At 37.7% G+C, this 18826-nt stretch overlaps 1 protein-coding gene across 2 annotated transcripts in view; it reads left to right on the plus strand.

Moving 5' to 3' along the window:
• The window catches only part of Grid2 (glutamate receptor, ionotropic, delta 2), a 1448316-nt gene that overhangs the window by 1120732 nt on the left and 308758 nt on the right, over positions 1 to 18826 (plus strand). For both annotated transcript variants that reach the window (NM_001370966.1, NM_008167.3), the window contains exon 12: positions 18457 to 18595. In NM_001370966.1, the coding sequence (NP_001357895.1) occupies positions 18457 to 18595 (139 nt within the window). The remainder of the gene's footprint in view (positions 1 to 18456; positions 18596 to 18826) is intronic.

The following is an 18826-nucleotide window of genomic DNA, read 5'->3' on the forward strand; positions in this document are numbered from 1 at the left end:
TAGCCACATGAGAAAAAAATAAAGTAACATCAAGGATTAAATTCCCACAGCTTTTTTTTTATTATGTATTTTCCTCAATTACATTTCCAATGCTATCCCAAAAGTCCCCCATACCCCCCCCCCACTTCCCTACCCACCCATTCTCATTTTTTTGAACCTGGCGTTCCCCTGTACTGGGGCATATAAAGTTTGTGTGTCCGATGGGCCTCTCTTTCCAGTGATGGCCGACTAGGCCATCTTTTGATACATATGTAACTAGAGTCAAGAGCTCCAGGGTACTGGTTAGTTCATAGTGTTGTTCCACCTATAGGGTTGCAGATCCCTTTAGCTCCTTGGCTACTTTCTCTAGCTCCTCCATTGGGAGCCCTGTGATCCATCCAATAGCTGACTGTGAGCATCCACTTATGTGTTTGCTAGGCCCCTGCCTATTCTCACAAGAGACAGCTATATCTGGGTCCTTTCAGCAAAATCTTGCTAGTGTATGCAGTGGTGTCAGCATTTGGAAGCTGATTATGGGGTGGATCCCTAGATAAGGCAGTCTCTAGATGGTCCATCCTTTTGTCTCAGCTCCAAACTTTGTCTCTGTAACTCCTTCCATGGGTGTTTTGTTCCCAATTTTAAGAAGGGGCACAGTGTCCACATTTTGGTCTTCATTCTTCTAGAGTTTCATGCATTTGGCAAATTGTATCTTATATCTTGGGTATATCTCAGACTTTATTTACAATCTTCAAAGATCCCAGCAAATGTCTGTCAAGATATCTACTTCTAAACAATTCGCGTTACAATATAAACACATTAGCCATCATAAGGCTTGTACAATGCGTCTATAGTATAATGTATCATGAGACATTAGTAGAGTTGTAGCACTATCTACCCATTCTATTCTCCAAGAATATTTGGGATGTTTCTATTAGGGGAAGGTGTGAATAATACAACTGTACACATTTTTCTATGTGTCTGTTAGCTGCACAGGAACTGGTTCTCAGGGAAACTATCAAAATGGATGAATGAATGTATTCAAAATCCCACTAAAAAACCTATAAGAACTCCTCTAGCTTCTTAATTCTTCCCAACAGTGAATACAGTCATCTTTGGAAATGGTTCTGAAGCAGTGTTTTACTTAATTTTATGTATCCCCCACAGGTATCAATATTTTAACATTTCATACACATAGCATCATTCTGTCTTCTGTGAAGACTTATCATCAGTTTTCATATTTATGCCTTTTCTTATTGCATTTTTATTGATTTATAAAAGTTACTAATAAAGGAGGCATCCTTGTGTGGTAAACATCTTTATTATTATTTTTTTCCATTTTTATTAGGTATTTAGCTCATTTACATTTCCAATGCTATACCAAAAGTCCCCCATACCCACCCACCCCCAATCCCCTACCCACCCACTCCCCCTTTTTGGCCCTGGCGTTCCCCTGTACTGGGGCATATAAAGTTTGCGTGTCCAATGGGCCTCTCTTTTCAGTGATGGCCGACTAGGCCATCTTTTGATACATATGCAGCTAGATTCGAGAGCTCCGGGGTACTGGTTAGTTCATAATGTTGTTCCGCCTATAGGGTTGCAGATCCCTTTAGCTCCTTGGCTACTTTCTCTAGCTCCTCCATTGGGAGCCCTGTGATCCATCCATTAGCTGACTGTGAGCATCCACTTCTGTGTTTGCTAGGCCCCAGCATAGTCTCACAAGAGACAGCTACATCTGGGTCCTTTCGATAAAATCTTGCTAGTGTATGAAATGGTGTCAGCGTTTGGATGCTGATTATGGGGTGGATCCCCGGATATGGCAGTCTCTACATGGTCCATCCTTTTATCTCAGCTCCAAACTTTGTCTCTGTAACTCCTTCCAAGGGTGTTTTGTTCCCACTTCTACGGAGGGGCATAGTGTCCACACTTCAGTCTTCATTTTTCTTGAGTTTCATGTGTTTAGGAAATTGTATCTTATATCTTGGGTATCCTAGGATTTGGGCTAATATCCACTTATCAGTGAGTACATATTGTGTGAGTTCCTTTGTGAATGTGTTACCTCACTCAGGATGATGCCCTCCAGGTCCATCCATTTGGCTAGGAATTTCATAAATTCATTCTTTTTAATAGCTGAGTAGTACTCCATTGTGTAGATGTACCACATTTTCTGTATCCATTCCTCTGTTGAGGGGCATCTGGGTTCTTTCCAGCTTCTGGCTATTATAAATAAGGCTGCTATGAACATAGTGGAGCATGTGTCCTTCTTACCAGTTGGGGCATCTTCTGGATATATGCCCAGGAGAGGTATTGCAGGATCCTCCGGTAGTACTATGTCCAATTTCCTGAGGAACCGCCAGACTGATTTCCAGAGTGGTTGTACAAGCCTGCAATCCCACCAACAATGGAGGAGTGTTCCTCTTTCTCCACATCCACGCCAGCATCTGCTGTCACCGGAATTTTTGATCTTAGCCATTCTGACTGGTATGAGGTTGAATCTCAGGGTTGTTTTGATTTGCATTTCCCTGATGATTAAGGATGTTGAACATTTTTTCAGGTGCTTCTCTGCCATTCGGTATTCCTCAGGTGAGAATTCTTTGTTCAGTTCTGAGCCCCATTTTTTAATGGGGTTATTTGATTTTCGGAAGTCCACCTTCTTGAGTTCTTTATATATGTTGGATATTATTCCCCTATCTGATTTACGATAGGTAAAGATCCTTTCCCAATCTGTTGGTGGTCTTTTTGTCTTATTGACGGTGTCTTTTGCCTTGCAGAAACTTTGGAGTTTCATTAGGTCCCATTTGTCAATTCTCGATCTTACCGCACAAGCTATTGCTGTTCTATTCAGGAATTTTTCCCCTGTACCCATATCTTCGAGGCTTTTCCCTACTTTCTCCTCTATAAGTTTCAGTGTCTCTGGTTTTATGTGGAGATCCTTAATCCACTTAGGTTTGACCTTAGGACAAGGAGATAGTACTGGATCAATTCGAAATCTTCTACATGATAACAGCCAGTAGTGCCAGCACCATTTGTTGAAAATGCTGTCTTTCTTCCACTGGGTGGTTTTAGCTCCCTTGTCAAAGATCAAGTGACCATAGGTGTGTGGATTCATCTCTGGGTCTTCAATTCTGTTCCATTGGTCTACTTGTCTGTCACTATACCAGTGCCATGCAGTTTTTATCACAATTGCTCTGTAGTACATCTTTAGGTCGGGCATGTTGATTCCACCAGAGGTTCTTTTATCCTTGAGAAGAGTTTTTGCTATCCTAGGTTTTTTGTTATTCCAGATGAATTTGCAAATTGCACCTTCTAATTCGTTGAAGAATTGAGTTGGAATTTTGATGGGGATTGCATTGAATCTGTAGATTGCTTTTGGCAAGATAGCCATTTTTACTATATTGATCCTGCCGATCCATGAGCATGGGAGATCTTTCCATCTTCTGAGATCTTCTTTAATTTCTTTCTTCAGAGACTTGAAGTTCTTGTCATAGAGATCTTTCACTTCCTTAGTTAGAGTCACGCCTAGGTATTTTATATTATTTGTGGCTATTGAGAAGGGTGTTGTTTCCCTAATTTCTTTCTCAGCCTGTTTGTCCTTTGTGTAGAGAAAGGCCATTGACTTGTTTGAGTAAATTTTATATCCAGCTACTTCACTGAAGCTGTTTATCAGGCTTAGGAGTTCTCTGGTGGAATTTTTAGGGTCACTTATATATACTATCATATCATCTGCAAAAAGTGATAATTTGACTTCTTCCTTTCCAAATTGTATCCCCTTGATCTCCTTTTGTTGTCTAATTGCTCTGGCTAGGACTTCAAGTACAATGTTGAATAGGTAGGGAGAGAGTGGACAGCCTTGTCTAGTCCCTGATTTTAGTGGGATTGCTTCCAGCTTCTCTCCATTTACTTTGATGTTGGCTACTGGTTTGCTGTAGATTGCTTTTATCATGTTTAGGTATGGGCCTTGAATTCCTGATCTTTCCAAAACTTTTATCATGAATGGGTGTTGGATCTTGTCAAATGCTTTCTCAGCATCTAACGAGATGATCATGTGGTTTTTGTCTTTCGGTTTGTTTATATACTGGATTACATTGATGGATTTCCGTATATTAAACCATCCCTACATCCCTGGGATGAAACCTACTTGGTCATGATGGATGATTGTTTTGATGTGTTCTTGGATTCCGTTAGCAAGAACTTTATTGCGGATTTTTGCATCGATATTCATAAGGGATATTGGTCTGAAGTTCTCTATCTTTGTTGGGTCTTTTTGTGGTTTAGGTATCAGAGTAATTGTGGCTTCATAGAATGAGCTGGGTAGAGTACCTTCCGTTTCTATTTTGTGGAATAGTTTGTGAAGAACTGGAATTAGGTCTTCTTTGAAGGTCTGATAGAACTCTGCACTAAACCCGTCTGGTCCTGGGCTTTCTTTGGCTGGGAGACTATTAATAACTGCTTCTATTTCTTTAGGTGATATGGGACTGTTTAGATGGTCAACTTGATCCTGATTCAACTTTGGTACCTGGTATCTGTCCAGAAATTTGTCCATTTCGTCCAGGTTTTCCAGTTTTGTTGAGTATAGCCTTTTGTAGAAGGATCTGATGGTGTTTTGGATATCTTCAGGATCTGTTGTTATGTCTCCCTTTTCATTTCTGATTTTGTTAATTAGGATTTTGTCCCTGTGACCTTTAGTGAGTCTAGCTAAGGGTTTATCTATCTTGTTGATTTTCTCAAAGAACCAACTCCTCGTTTGGTTAATTCTTTGAATAGTTCTTCTTGTTTCCACTTGGTTGATTTCACCCCTGAGTTTGATTATTTCCTGCCGTCTACTCCTCTTGGGTGAATTTGCTTCCTTTTTTTCTAGAGCTTTTAGATGTGTTGTCAAGCTGCTAGTATGTGCTCTCTCCTGTTTCTTCTTGGAGGCACTCAGAGCTATGAGTTTCCCTCTTAGAAATGCTTTCATTGTGTCCCATAGGTTTGGGTACGTTGTGGCTTCATTTTCATTAAACTCTAAAAAGTCTTTAATTTCTTTCTTTATTCCTTCCTTGACCAAGGTATCATTGAGAAGAGTGTTGTTCAGTTTACATGTGAATGTTGGCTTTCCATTCTTTATGTTGTTATTGAAGATCAGTCTTAGTCCATGGTGGTCTGATAGGATACATGGGACAATTTCAATATTTTTGTATCTGTTGAGGACTGTTTTGTTACCAATTATATGGTCAAATTTGGAGAAGGTCCCATGAGGTGCTGAGAAGAAGGTATATCCTTTTGTTTTAGGATAAAATGTTCCGTAGATATCTGTCAGGTCCATTTGTTTCATAACTTCTGTTAGTTTCAGTGTGTCCCTGTTTAGTTTCTGTTTCCACGATCTGTCCATTGATGAAAGTGGTGTGTTGAAGTCTCCCACTATTATTGTGTGAGGTGCAACGTGTGCTTTGAGCTTTACTAAAGTGTCTTTAATGAATGTGGCTGCCCTTGCATTTGGAGCATAGATATTCAGAATTGAGAGTTCCTCTTGGAGGATTTTACCTTTGATGAGTATGAAGTGTCCCTCCTTGTCTTTTTTGATAACTTTGGGTTGGAAGTCGATTTTATCCGATATTAGAATGGCTACTCCAGCTTGTTTCTTCAGACCATTTGCTTGGAAAATTGTTTTCCAGCCTTTCACTCTGAGGTAGTGTCTGTCTTTTTCCCTGCGATGGGTTTCCTGTAAGCAGCAGAATGTTGGGTCCTGTTTGTGTAGCCAGTCTGTTAGTCTATGTCTTTTTAATGGGGAGTTGAGACCATTGATATTAAGAGATATTAAGGAAAAGTAATTGTTGCTTCCTGTTGTTTTTGTTGTTAAAGTTGGCATTCTGTTCTTGTGGCTGTCTTCTTTTAGTTTTGTTGAGGGATTATCTTCTTGTTTTTTCTAGGGCGTGGTTCCCGTCCTTGTATTGGTTTTTTTCTGTTATTATCCTTTGAAGGGCTGGATTCGTGGAGAGATAATGGGTGAATTTAGTTTTGTCGTGGAATACTTTGGTTTCTCCATCTATGGTAATTGAGACTTTGGCTGGGTATAGTAGCCTGGGCTGGAATTTGTGTTCTCTTAGTGTCTGTATAACATCTGTCCAGGCTCTTCTGGCTTTCATAGTCTCTGGTGAAAAATATGGTGTAATTCTGATAGGCTTGCCTTTATATGTTACTTCACCTTTTTCCCTTACTGCTTTTAGTATTCTATCTTTATTTAGTGCATTTGTTGTTCTGATTATTATGTGTCGGGAGGAATTTCTTTTCTGGTCCAGTCTATTTGGAGTTCTGTAGGCTTCTTGTATGTTCATGGGTATCTCTTTCTTTAGATTTGGGAAGTTTTCTTCAATAATCTTGTTGAAGATGTTTGCTGGTCCTTTGAGTTGAAAATCTTCATTCTCATCCACTCCTATTATCCGTAGGTTCGGTCTTCTCATTGTGTCCTGGATTTCCTGGATGTTTTGAGTTAGGATCTTTTTGCATTTTCCATTTTCTTTGATTGTTGTGCCGATGTTCTCTATGGAATCTTCTGCACCTGAGATTCTCTCTTCCATTTCTTGTATTCTGTTGCTGATGCTCGCATCTATGGTTCCAGATTTCTTTCCTAGTGTTTCTATCTCCACTGTTGCCTCACTTTGGGTTTTCTTTATTGTGTCTACTTCCCTTTTTAGGTCTTGGATGGTTTTATTCAATTCCATCACCTGTTTGGTTGTGTTTTCCTGCAATTCTTTAAGGGATTTTTGTGTTTCCTCTTTAATGTCTTCTACCTGTTTGGTTATGTTTTCCTGTAATTCTTTAAGGGATTTTTGTGTTTCCTCTTTAATGTCTTCTACTTGTTTAGCAGTGTTCTCCTGTATTTCTTTAAGTGAGTTATTTAAGTCCTTCTTGATGTCCTCTACCATCATCATGAGATATGCTTTTAAATCCAGGTCTAGCTTTTCAGGTGTGTTGGGGTGCCCTGGACTGGGCAAAGTGGGAGTGCTGGGTTCTGATGATGGTGAGTAGTCCTGGTTTCTGTTAGTAAGATTCTTACGTTTACCTTTCGCCATCTGGTAACCTCTGGAGTTAGTTGTTATAGTTGTCTCTGTTTAGAGATTGTTCCTCTGGTGATTTTGTTACACTATATCAGCAGACCAGGGAGACTAGCTCTCTTCCCTGAGTTTCAGTGGTCAGAGCAGTCTCTGCAGGCAAGCTCTCCTCTTTCAGGGAGGTGCACAGTTATCTGGTGTTTGGACCTCCTCCTGGCCGAAGATGAAGGCCCAAAACAGGATTTTTCCCAGAAGCTGTGTTGCTTTGGCCTGCAGACTGCCCGCTGCGGAGTCCCAGAATCAAGGTGGCCCCCGCGGAACGTGAGGCAGAAGCCTCACGGGCTGTGCGGACACCTGTGCTCTGACCAGGAAGGTGGCAGGTTGTCTGTAGCCGAAAATGGCACCGCCTCAGAGGCTCTGTGGTTCTCGCCCGTTCCAGAAGCTGCTGGCCTCTGTGTTCCACACTCTCACCCGCAGACCGCCCGCCGCGGAGTCCTGGAACCAAGGTGGCCCCCACGGAACATCATCTTTTATTATTATTATTCACTCTGCCATACCTTTTCAAATATAAAGTATTATTTTTGTCTATTCTTTTTGTGCCTCAAGAAATCTTTTTTTATTCAAAGTTACAGCAATAGCCTATTAAATTATTTTATGGATGCTTTAGTACTGCTTGTGACAAGCTACTTGGTATCAATTTTTTTATATGTTAAGAGATATGTTTTATAATTTTTGTAGGTATATCTCTTTGGCCCAATTTTGTTTAATGAAAGGCTCCAGTTTCTGCCCAGTACTTTGATGTCAGCCCTGTGAATCCAATGTATATGTGTATTGCGTAATTACCATAGATCTACTGGCTCCACCCTTGTACAGATACCTAGCCAACTTATTTATGAATTCACATACCAGAGCTGGGCTTTTTATCTTTGAGAAATGGCTTAGCTTTTGGGAAGCTGTCTGCATGTCTTACAAATTTTGTATTCAGAGAGAAAGAGATAGGGATAAGGTAACGGGCAGGGAGACCGGCACCTGGGATTTCATCTGATACACTCTGATAACCTAATGTGAACACCTGCTCTCTGCAATGCTCCGTGATCTAATCGGGATCCCACTGATCCATATATTCTATTTTCTTTCCTTAAAATTCTCTGTAAAGAACTTTATATGCCCCAGTACAGGAGAATGCCAGGGCCAAGAAGCGGGAGTGAGTGGGTAGGGGAGCAGAGCAGGGGGAAGGTATAGGGAACTTTCAGGATAGCATTTGAAATGTATATAAAGAAAATATCTAATGAAAAAAGAATGCAAAAAAAATCTCTGTAAAGGTCTCATAAATTCAATTGGTTTAGCAGAGATATTTTATATTTATCACTATTGTAATTGCACTTATATCTAATTTTGTATTTAAATGTTTTTGTTATCATAAACAAATCTAATTAATTTTGAACATAAATTGTTGCTATAAGATAGAAAACATAACTTTATACTTTGTTTTTATCCTCTCAAGCTGTCTACCCATTCACACATATATTTGGCAACTTATTTTATTTTTTTCTTTTTCTTCCTATTTTATGTTGCTTGTTCATTGTACTCAAATCAGCCTTAAGTGGAAAATGGTAATATCTGTCAGCCATTAAAATTGTAAGGCTATGGTAGTGGAGATAATAAGTACATTTGTTACCAGGTGACACTTGTCAGAAGAATGAGAAAGAATGTTTTCAGTTTGTAGATTATATCTAGCTTTGCTTTCTATTTTTAACATGGTTGTATTTTCTTTGTGCCTTTTTGATATTGACCTTGATGATCATTTAATCTCCACATTTTGGTGGTAATGTAATGAGCTATAATGAATGAGTTTTCAGAGCCAGATGCATCTTGTATTCACATAATGACATCAATGAGGTTGGGTTTTACTTATGCCATTTTCAGCATATTTGCCTGGTTTTTTTATTATAATTATGTGATGATTTATTTTCTTGTAATGTCTTCAGTTTGTTGCTATCATAGTTATGCTTTTATTTTATAAACAAAAGGACCAGTGTCTTGCTTTTGTCCTTCTCTGTAAGAGTGTACATTAGTACCTACTCCTCAAATATTTGATACATTTTACCACAGGACCACGAATGCTGAATTTTCTGAGTCAATTTAATTTAAGATTTGAAATGCTTAAAAGTTGTAAGACCATTCAAAGTTTCACTGTCTTTTTTCTGGCAGACTCCTTCTAGATTTGATATCTCATGGTATTTATTTTCAAATTCATCAGCATAAATGTATTTCAGATTCTCTTACATCTTTGTAATATCTGTAACTGTGAGCCTTTTAAGCACCTTCACACATTGTGCCCATCAAACTTAAGAGCTATTTTTAGCCTTCTACTACGACAAGCAGAATCATCTTTCCCTTGGATCAGCCTTCTGAGTTACAATTTCTTAAATTTTATTAATTTTTATGTTTATTAATTTTTACTCATATTTTTATTTTACTTGCAGATTATCTTCATTCGTAGACTTGGTGAATAGTTCCTTATGTTTTTCATTCTGTTTTTGTTTCATTGCACTTCTATCTAGGAACAAAATTATCAAAATTTGGGGTCAGGAGTAGTGGGAAACACCTATCATCAGAGTGTTCTGGGGAGAAGTTAGAGAAGCGGAGACTGAGACAGCATGAGTTCTATAGCATTAGCTTGTCTCCAGAGTTCCTGTGGGACTTCGATATTGAGTATCTTTACTATAATCCATCTAAATATTTCACGTCTTTTATAAAATTTCCTTAATTCCTGGTTTAATAGATTTAGTAACTTCTATATGTATGGCTCTGTCTTTCTTTATAAGCACTACCTTTAAGCATGCCCTGGACCCCAAAGCCACTTAAACTTTGTAGGCTTTGGCAGAGACATTGCTAGCTTCTTAGTCACTCTATAAGGTATATTTGTGATTTTTTTCCTTGAGATTTCAAATTTGTATATAATGTGTTTTCATTGTTACGTACATGCACCATTACTCATTTGTATCCCCATCACTCTCACCTCACATCTTCAAAAGAAAAAAAAAAAGTCTTTCTACATTCAACTATTTTTTTGGTGATTCCTTGAGTTTAATTTGGGTTGCTTGCATGAATTCTTATGGGTAGTTATTGAAGCATGGTCAACATACTAGAGGATGAAATAATCACTGGAAATAATTGTTCATCCCTCATCCAGCAGTCATTACGTTACAAAAGTTTGTGCAGGTCTTATGCAGATAACCATAGATGCTGTGATTGTACAAGTGCAAAAGCATGTAGGTCCAAACGAAAGCTTTTTACATCACTCCTCTGCATGCTCTGGCTCCTTTTTTCCAATTCCCTCTTCTCTATGATCCCTGAGTCTTAGAAGAGATTGTCTATTGAGGGTTGACTGCTCAAAAGTTACTTCAGCACTTTGGCCAGTTTTGAGTCTCTGGGTTAACTATCACCCATTGCAAAAAGAATCTTCTATAACAAAAACCAAGAGAAATCCTTATTTGTGGGTATACACAGATTCTTAGAAGGCAGTTTGACCCTACATTCCTTTAATAACACAGCAGCTATGGATTTCATACTATATCCTTTGACGTCCTCAGCCACAGGCTTTAGACCAGATATTTGGTACTAATCATGAATACTCTCTTGAGAATTAAGTCCCAAATGGACTCAGAAAGCGACAATCATACCATTATTGCACCACGGGCATATATTGCCCAATATGTCAATACTGTTGCATGCAGGCAGGGTCTGAATCTCAGAGAAACCATTAATACATTTTCTTTTCCTTCGATCTTTATAATACTCTTTGGTACTTTGAAAACTAGCCAATAGGGAGGAAACTTTCAGTTCTGTCTTGATTTCTCTGTGTCTTATAATCAAAGTATATATTGTCTTCAGCAATAAGATCTTCCACTATCAGCCTGATAGATAACCATGAGCAATAGCAATAGCTTTATATTGCTTTGGAAACCTGTGAGACTTTCTGAATAGCAATTAGAGCGCTATCCCACTCTTAGCATTGAAATTTTTGCTTAATAATTTGTGGCTATTGTGGAGAAGCATTATCTATTTATGCAGTGTATGTCTGGTTATATTCTTGGCTTGTGTGGTTTGGTTTGGTTTTTTAGGTTTTTGTTTGTTTGTTCGTGTTTTGTTTTTGGCCAGGAGCCATCTAGGGAAGGCTAAGCCTAACAGGTGATTTCCTTGAGCTGGTTTCATCACAGAACTTCAGTGAATGAGCCCTTGAAGGCAAGGACTGAGGGACAACATCTCAGGATTGATTCTTACTATTGATGTGCCTTTGCTGTCATTATTAAATTAATATAACAATCCCTGGGCATTAGCTACCCTATTGGACAGATTTTCTGCAGCTCAGCGAAGATGTGCTGTCTTTGAGTGATACTATATAAGCAACTAGATGTTTTCTTAATTCCTGATGATGAGTCTATAAGAATTCCTAAATTTATACCAATAATTATTGAGCTCTTTATAGTAAGGACTAAAATTAAGGCCCTCTGTGATATGAAAACTGCAATTAAAACTCTGCCAGTTCTTACCTGTCAGCAGTTAATTGCTCTGAGATAGAAAGCAGGCATTGATACAGATTTACAACTTAGAAATACATTCCTTAAGTGGTAAAACCATTAACTAAAGTGACTAGGCCCAAAAGGAATTTATAAATATGTATAAGTGTATGTGTATGAATGTATGTGTGATTTTGCTTATTTGCTTGTGTAAAAGTTTTTCCTTTTGCTAGCATGACTCTCTTCCCTTGGTTCAATAAGAGTTAATTGCTGGCCAGCAAAAGGTAAGGCAAGGCTCTGGACAAAAGACAAAGCAACCCTAGAAATTTATCCTTTACATAACTCAGGCTGTTTAACAATAGGGTGTTAATTCACCAGAGATCTGCAGCATCTGGCCTAGAGTAACTTAGGTCTAAGACAGAGAATTATCAAGCACAGAGAATTATAAAATAAATGAGAGTTAACTTTTCTAGCACTAATCAAGCACAGAGATTTGTAAAGTAAGTAATGGAGTGATAAAGAGTTAAGTTTTCTCGGTGTTTAATGAAGCGCAGTAATAAAGAGTTAAGTTTTTAGCACTGAGCAATAAGAGAGTTAAGTCCTCATTGCTTAATGAAGCACAGAACAAGAAGAAAGAGTTACGTTTTAAGCACAGAACAGCAAGATAAAGTCAAGTAGTAAAATAAACCATAGAGACTTATAGAGGAAAGAAGCCAGCAATGTTCAAGCACAGAATAAAGAAGTGATTATTTTTAATAGTCATCAGCTTCAGCATCCAAGCATAGTTAGAGTTAAAAGGCCAGCTATGATCGATATTTTTGCCTATGACTGTCCAACATCTGTGCCCACTTCAGCTCCTTCCCCTAAGGCCAAGAAGAACCACCCAGAAGTTTTTAACTACAGCTTTAATTAATTTACAAAATTTTCATATGGCTTTTCACATAACCTTAATTTTGCTTAACTCTTTCCCTCTCCCTTATTCCTCTCTCTGTTCCTGTTCTGGCTTATACTTTTCCAATGTCCATATTCTTTCCCTCTACTTTCCTATTCCAAGTTTCATCACCTTGCCCACCTTGCCCACTTCAAGAAGTCTTTCTAATGTCATTTTTAAAGATTGTTGTTTCTGCCTCAGGAAATAAATACCAGTGACAAACACTAGCTCTGTCTATGATCTGAAAATATAAGGCAAAGATAAATTAAAGATCATGGACTAATGTATTTGGTAGAGGTAGGAAACATGGACAAGTTTAGAGATTTATACTAGGCAAGTACAACAACAAAGCAGCCATAATTGTTAAAGACCTTGGCAATATTACAGGGAAACAACTCTCAGAGACAATAGGATAGTTGCCTTTAGGGCAAGACATCACTCATCAGGGAATGCAGCTGAGTTCCTAGTCCTCAAGGCAATTGCCTAAGATAATGTTTCCCCAGGGCCTACACACAGGAAATGATGCTAGTCTGGTCCAAGGGGGAAAGGCTCCAGCAATATACCATCAGAACTCCTGGAAGATGCCATATGGATCATGTTCCCAGTTTTATAGATATGAAAAATGCAAGATTGAGGGGTGTCATTGAGTGTGTAAGCAGTTTCAGAGAGCAGCTGATACCAGGCAATCAGTATGTGACAAGGTCAGAATCTCTGCCAGAATCTCACAGGTGATACTGTGAAATGAAGTTAGGTTGAAATAGAAACTTTCGGGTGTTGGAGATGCTTTGATTATAGAATCTCCATCAAGGATAGCTGTAGGCATGTAATGGAGCCAACCCATGAGAAGGTTTGGGATGTTGCAGATTGTCATACTGGAGGCCTAAAGCCATCTAAGCCCTTTGGAACACAGCCAATTTAACTTAAGTCTCAGACGCCAGTCATGGAGTGACAGAACTTGATATTTTCACTGATGGGTTTTGGTCTTGCTTTTGTCTGATCAGTCCTTAATAGTCGTGATTCTTCTGTTTTGTAATTGGAATGTATACTCTAGACATTGAGTGTGGAGCATATGTAACTTTTAATTCTGTAAGTATGCACAGTTAAGATATTTTAAACATATAAACTATTAAAATAGTTAAAGACTATGTTAAGTTAAAGTTGAGCTGAATCATTTCCATTAGATCATGACCATAGGCCAACCAAAATAAGAGGTGGAAGGTTGTGAAATGAAGGTGATGTTTTGATGTATCAATTTGACATTGGACAAAAATCTATAATTACCTGGAAGACAGTACAGGCTTATCTACACTGCATTAAGAGAGGTGGGAAGACTCTCTTACTGTGGTTTATCCCCTTCCCTGGCTGAGATGTTGGCTTGACTAAATAAAGTAAGCTGAGCAGCAGCACGTATTCATCACTCTCTGCTTCCTGATTGTGGGCACATTGATACGTATTTTTCAATTTCCTACCGCCTTGATTTCCACCATGATGAATTGTACCATTGAACTGTGAGGCAATATTTTTCTTCTTTAATTGCTTTTGTCAAAGTATTTTTTATCACAACAGAATGAAAAGAAATTAAGAGTTGCAGGTTGTTATCATACATTTATTCCAGCATTACCCAAACAAGAAGACAAGATCTTTGTTATTTTTATTATCTCATTTTCTAAGTAAATATGTCAAAAGCATTTGAATTATACAAGAATATCCGAGCTACTAAAGTTGCAAATTATATATGACAAAAGAAGAAACTTGGCAATTGATTTTTCATGGTTGAAAGGGTAAAGTCTTTATGGAGACAAACCAACAATTAATGCCTTTTCAGTCATAAATATATTTCTTTTCTTTTTGTGTATGTCATTCGGACTTGCTCAAGGTTCCATTTATTTGCTTTGCTTAAAAAAATCTTCATGTGAATTTAAAACTGAATGTTCTTTAGCTTTCATCATTTCAAAGCCAAGTGAAAATGCCTGATGCTTTTAAGAAATATCTAAAATGAATCATAACTGACTTTGAGAAAATATTTTCCACATATGAAAACTTAGCCTGAGCTGAAAATTCAGAAAATATCTGAAGATGTGTTTACTCTATATGTAAAGTGCAGATTTATTACATATCAGAACTAATGGTCAGAGTTAAACTTCCTGGTACAGTTAATTAAATTTTGTTAATATTTATTAACACATATTATAGACCTAAAAGAAAGGAATATTGTTCATCTGATTCATTTGCTCCATGAATATAAGCCAAACTTCTTTGACAATACTAATGTTTAATATTCCATATGTATTAAGTTGAGAGGGATAATATAACAAAATACCCAGACTAAGAGATGTGAAGAGTTGAAGACAAGGATCAAAGTGCAAACAGATTTCATTTCTCTATCAGCCTTTCTACTCTACTGTAGCTTCTTTCTGTCTGTATCCACTGTACAAACAACCTCAGTATTTTGTCTGTCTCACCAGAATGAGAGTCATGTTAGCATGACCTTTAATGACCTTGTTTTACTTTGATTCTTTGAAGATTGCTTATTTAAATTGGTACACTGAAAATTAGTGTTTTAACACATGAATTCTGTAAAGACAAAGTTCAGCTGGTAGCATAGCATAAGCTCATTTACCATGTATCTAACCACATAATATAAGACAGGGACTATTCCTTTCCAGAGGCTATTCTAAAGAAAGAAAAAAATAACCTATATAAATCATATGTGGACAATCCTGAAATCATATACATACATGTAACATTATGCAGACTAAGCAAGTTGTATTTATATATTTGAGAGAGAGAGAGAGAGAGAGAGAGAGAGAGAAATAAAGCCCACTAATTTTAGAGAGAGCAAGGGGGTCATGGAGGGCTGGAGAGAGAAATGAGAAAGAGAAATATATTTTACTATATTTAAATTTCAAAAAAATTTAAAAAATATTTAGCATAAAATTTAAAACTAAAACCAAAAATGTTTACACGTTGCTGTGATAAAAAATATGGTAAATTTTCTAAGAGGGAAAGGATTTGATAGTATGTAACTGTAGGAAATTAGTAAAACACTGATAAAAGGTATTTCTTTTTTTTTCCATTTTTTATTAGGTATTTAGCTCATTTACATTTCCAATGCTATACCAAAAGTCCCCCATACCCACCCACCCCCACTCCCCTACCCGCCCACTCCCCCTTTTTGGCCCTGGCGTTCCCCTGTTCTGGGGCATATAAAGTTTGTGTGTCCAATGGGCCTCTCTTTCCAGTGATGGCCGACTAGGCCATCTTTTGATACATATGCAGCTAGAGTCAAGAGCTCCAGGGTACTGGTTAGTTCATAATGTTGACCCACCTATAGGGTTGCAGATCCCTTTAGCTCCTTGGGTACTTTCTCTAGCTCCTCCATTGGGAGCCCTGTGATCCATCCATTAGCTGACTGTGGGCATCCACTTCTGTGTTTGCTAGGCCCCGGCATAGTCTCACAAGAGACAGCTACATCTGGGTCCTTTCGATAAAATCTTGCTAGTGTATGCAATGGTGTCAGCGTTTGGATGCTGATTATGGGGTGGATCCCTGGATAAGGCAGTCTCTACATGGTCCATCCTTTCATCTCAGCTCCAAACTTTGTCTCTGTAACTCCTTCCAAGGGTGTTTTGTTCCCACTTCTAAGGAGGGCCATAGTGTCCACACTTCAGTCTTCATTTTTCTTGAGTTTCATGTGTTTAGGAAATTGTATCTTATATCTTGGGTATCCTAGGTTTTGGGCTAATATCCACTTATCAGTGAGTACATATTGTGTGAGTTCCTTTGTGAATGTGTTACCTCACTCAGGATAAAAGGTATTTCTAAAGAGGCATTTTTAAAAAATAAAATCTTTTAAGATTCTTGAATAGAAACACTTGTAAATTGAAAAAACAAAAAAAAGTTCTAGCCATGAATATTTTAAATTCAAATCTTTGGATTAGAAATAAATGTAGCTTTTATTTTATTTTATCATTTCTTTGTTTGCTCCTTTGTGGGTTCTTCATGGGTTCTTTTGACTGTCTTATAACCATATCTTTTCTGGATCAACTCAGCTTCTCCTGCCTCAATTGTTACCAACTGTCTTCTCTTCTCACTCTGCTTTCTCACCTTACTCTTTCATCCACTGGAACCTACATTATGCTACCCATGAATTCTACTCCCAGCTCTCAGCCTCTCCAGGCTTTTTATATCCTCTGTTTCCAAAATTTCAAGAGAAAACTGACACAGAAGAGCATAGGGTCCTTTAATGGTCCAGGCACACAAAATATTTTATGCTACAAATAAACTTGACAGTATGTTTTAGAGACTGATTCAAAATAAGGTCAGATAAGTGAATAAGGTTCTTCCATGTAACGCCTGATAGGCTTTGACAAAGATTACAGATTTTTCTCAAAGTGATGAGAAGCTATTGGGAGGTTTGATCTGGGCAAATCATGTGGGAGGTTTGATCTGAGCACATCATGACCTGACTTTCATGGCCTAGAGTTCCATGGTGGAGCAGCAACAGGGGTCAGAATATAGGCAGGTTAAATATAGGTTGTATAGGCTGTTTGGTGACAAAATCAAAAGCTGCTGATTTAGATTTGAATGTCAGCATGGGAAATGGTGAGATAAAATAGGTTGCGAATATTAATTTGAAGGTAAAGAAAGGTGTCAGGATTTTTTACATATTGAGAGGTGAAACTTTTTAAGGTTTTGTTCTAAGAAATTACATAATAGAAATGTTCCCATTCCTGACATAATGTAGACTAAGTAGTTAGGAAGGTAATTTGGATTTTAAAACAAATGTTATAAATGTGTTGAATTTAAGATCCCCAATAGATTCTGAGCAGAAGGAAGACACATAGATTTTTGTCAATAGTTCTCTATAAAGAAGGGCCAGACTATAATTTTGAATATTATCCAAGTGTTGTTAAATTTCCTGTGAAGACATCAAGAAATATCTATTCGCTGCAAGACACCAAAGAAAGGATTTCATCTAAGACTGCCCTAGTAAACCAATGAGTTTGTTGAGTGTATTAACAGGAGCACGAGTTTCAGATTATTGGTGGAAGCATAGCCTGGGTGACTCAAAAGTTATCAAAAAGTATCCCACCCCGAAGTGAGTAGCAACCTCCAAAAGCTGCACCACAAAGGATGCTACAATCCTAGTCAATGTTGCGGCCATCAACCACTAACTACGAAAATGTTGTACAGGCTTGAATATAGTCCTATCTTAGGCAGGCATATTCTCAATTGAGGTTTTCTCTTTTCTGGTGATTGTAGCCTGTTTCAAGATGAAATACAAGAAGCCAAGCCCATTGGCCATGGGTGCCACAGCAGTCTACTTTTATGCAAGCTGATGATCATTCCATTACCAGAAATAATGGTAGTTCATCAAATATAGATGATATTCAAAGTCTTGCTAAGGTTTCACAGGATAAAAATATAGATGGAATGCAAGCTCTCTGAAGACTTCACACAAGGACATGAGGAGAAGAATAATTTTCAGCAATGTTGTTTTAAGTGTCCAATTAATATAGTGACAGGAAAAAGCAAATGCAATAATACTGAAGTCAATGGTAATATGTGTGATACCAAGATTTTCAGCAACCTACACTCCCAAAGAAGTTAACAAAAATCCAATATTTAATTTAAAATGTAAAAAGGTATATTAAATATAGATATAGCAGTATTAATATCATGTATCTTGTGAATAGCCCAGTCCTTGGAAACAAAATATGTATTTGTGACTATAATAAGGAATTGATTTTAGAATTAAAGGAGAAAGAATTATCATTTCAATGTATTTTGTAGAATATTTATCATGCTTCTTTTTAACACAGCCAGACATAATTCCATAGAAGATCATCAAAAACCAAGTATTAAAATATGGAGGTCTCCAGAGTTTTTAAGGGAAACGTTTCTTGTTGTCTGTCTTGGCACTGAATGTGTATGACTTCAGTTTCTCAATAAAAGCATATTGATGTTGTTGTCATCTCTCCTCTTTCCACAGGTGGGGAAGTCCCATACACAACTCTGGCAACCCGAATGATGATGGGGGCTTGGTGGTTATTTGCTCTGATTGTCATCTCATCTTATACAGCCAACCTTGCCGCTTTCCTCACTATCACCCGCATTGAGAGCTCCATCCAGTAAGTAGGCATAATTCCAGGTGTCACCAAACCTGACAAATGCTGGGCATGCCACAAGGAAAGCCCTCTGCACATAAAGTTGCACTACCTTATAATAAATTGTCACTCTCTTTTTGACAAGAAGCTTAATCCTATGATTCTTCAGAATATCAATCCTAAATAATTTATTTTATAAAATGTTGATTATAACTTAATTCTGTATTTTCCTGGAATAATAACAGATCATCAAAA

Source organism: Mus musculus, chromosome 6 (assembly GCF_000001635.26).
Source record: "Mus musculus strain C57BL/6J chromosome 6, GRCm38.p6 C57BL/6J".
In the NCBI taxonomy this organism is placed as follows: Eukaryota; Metazoa; Chordata; class Mammalia; order Rodentia; family Muridae; genus Mus; species Mus musculus.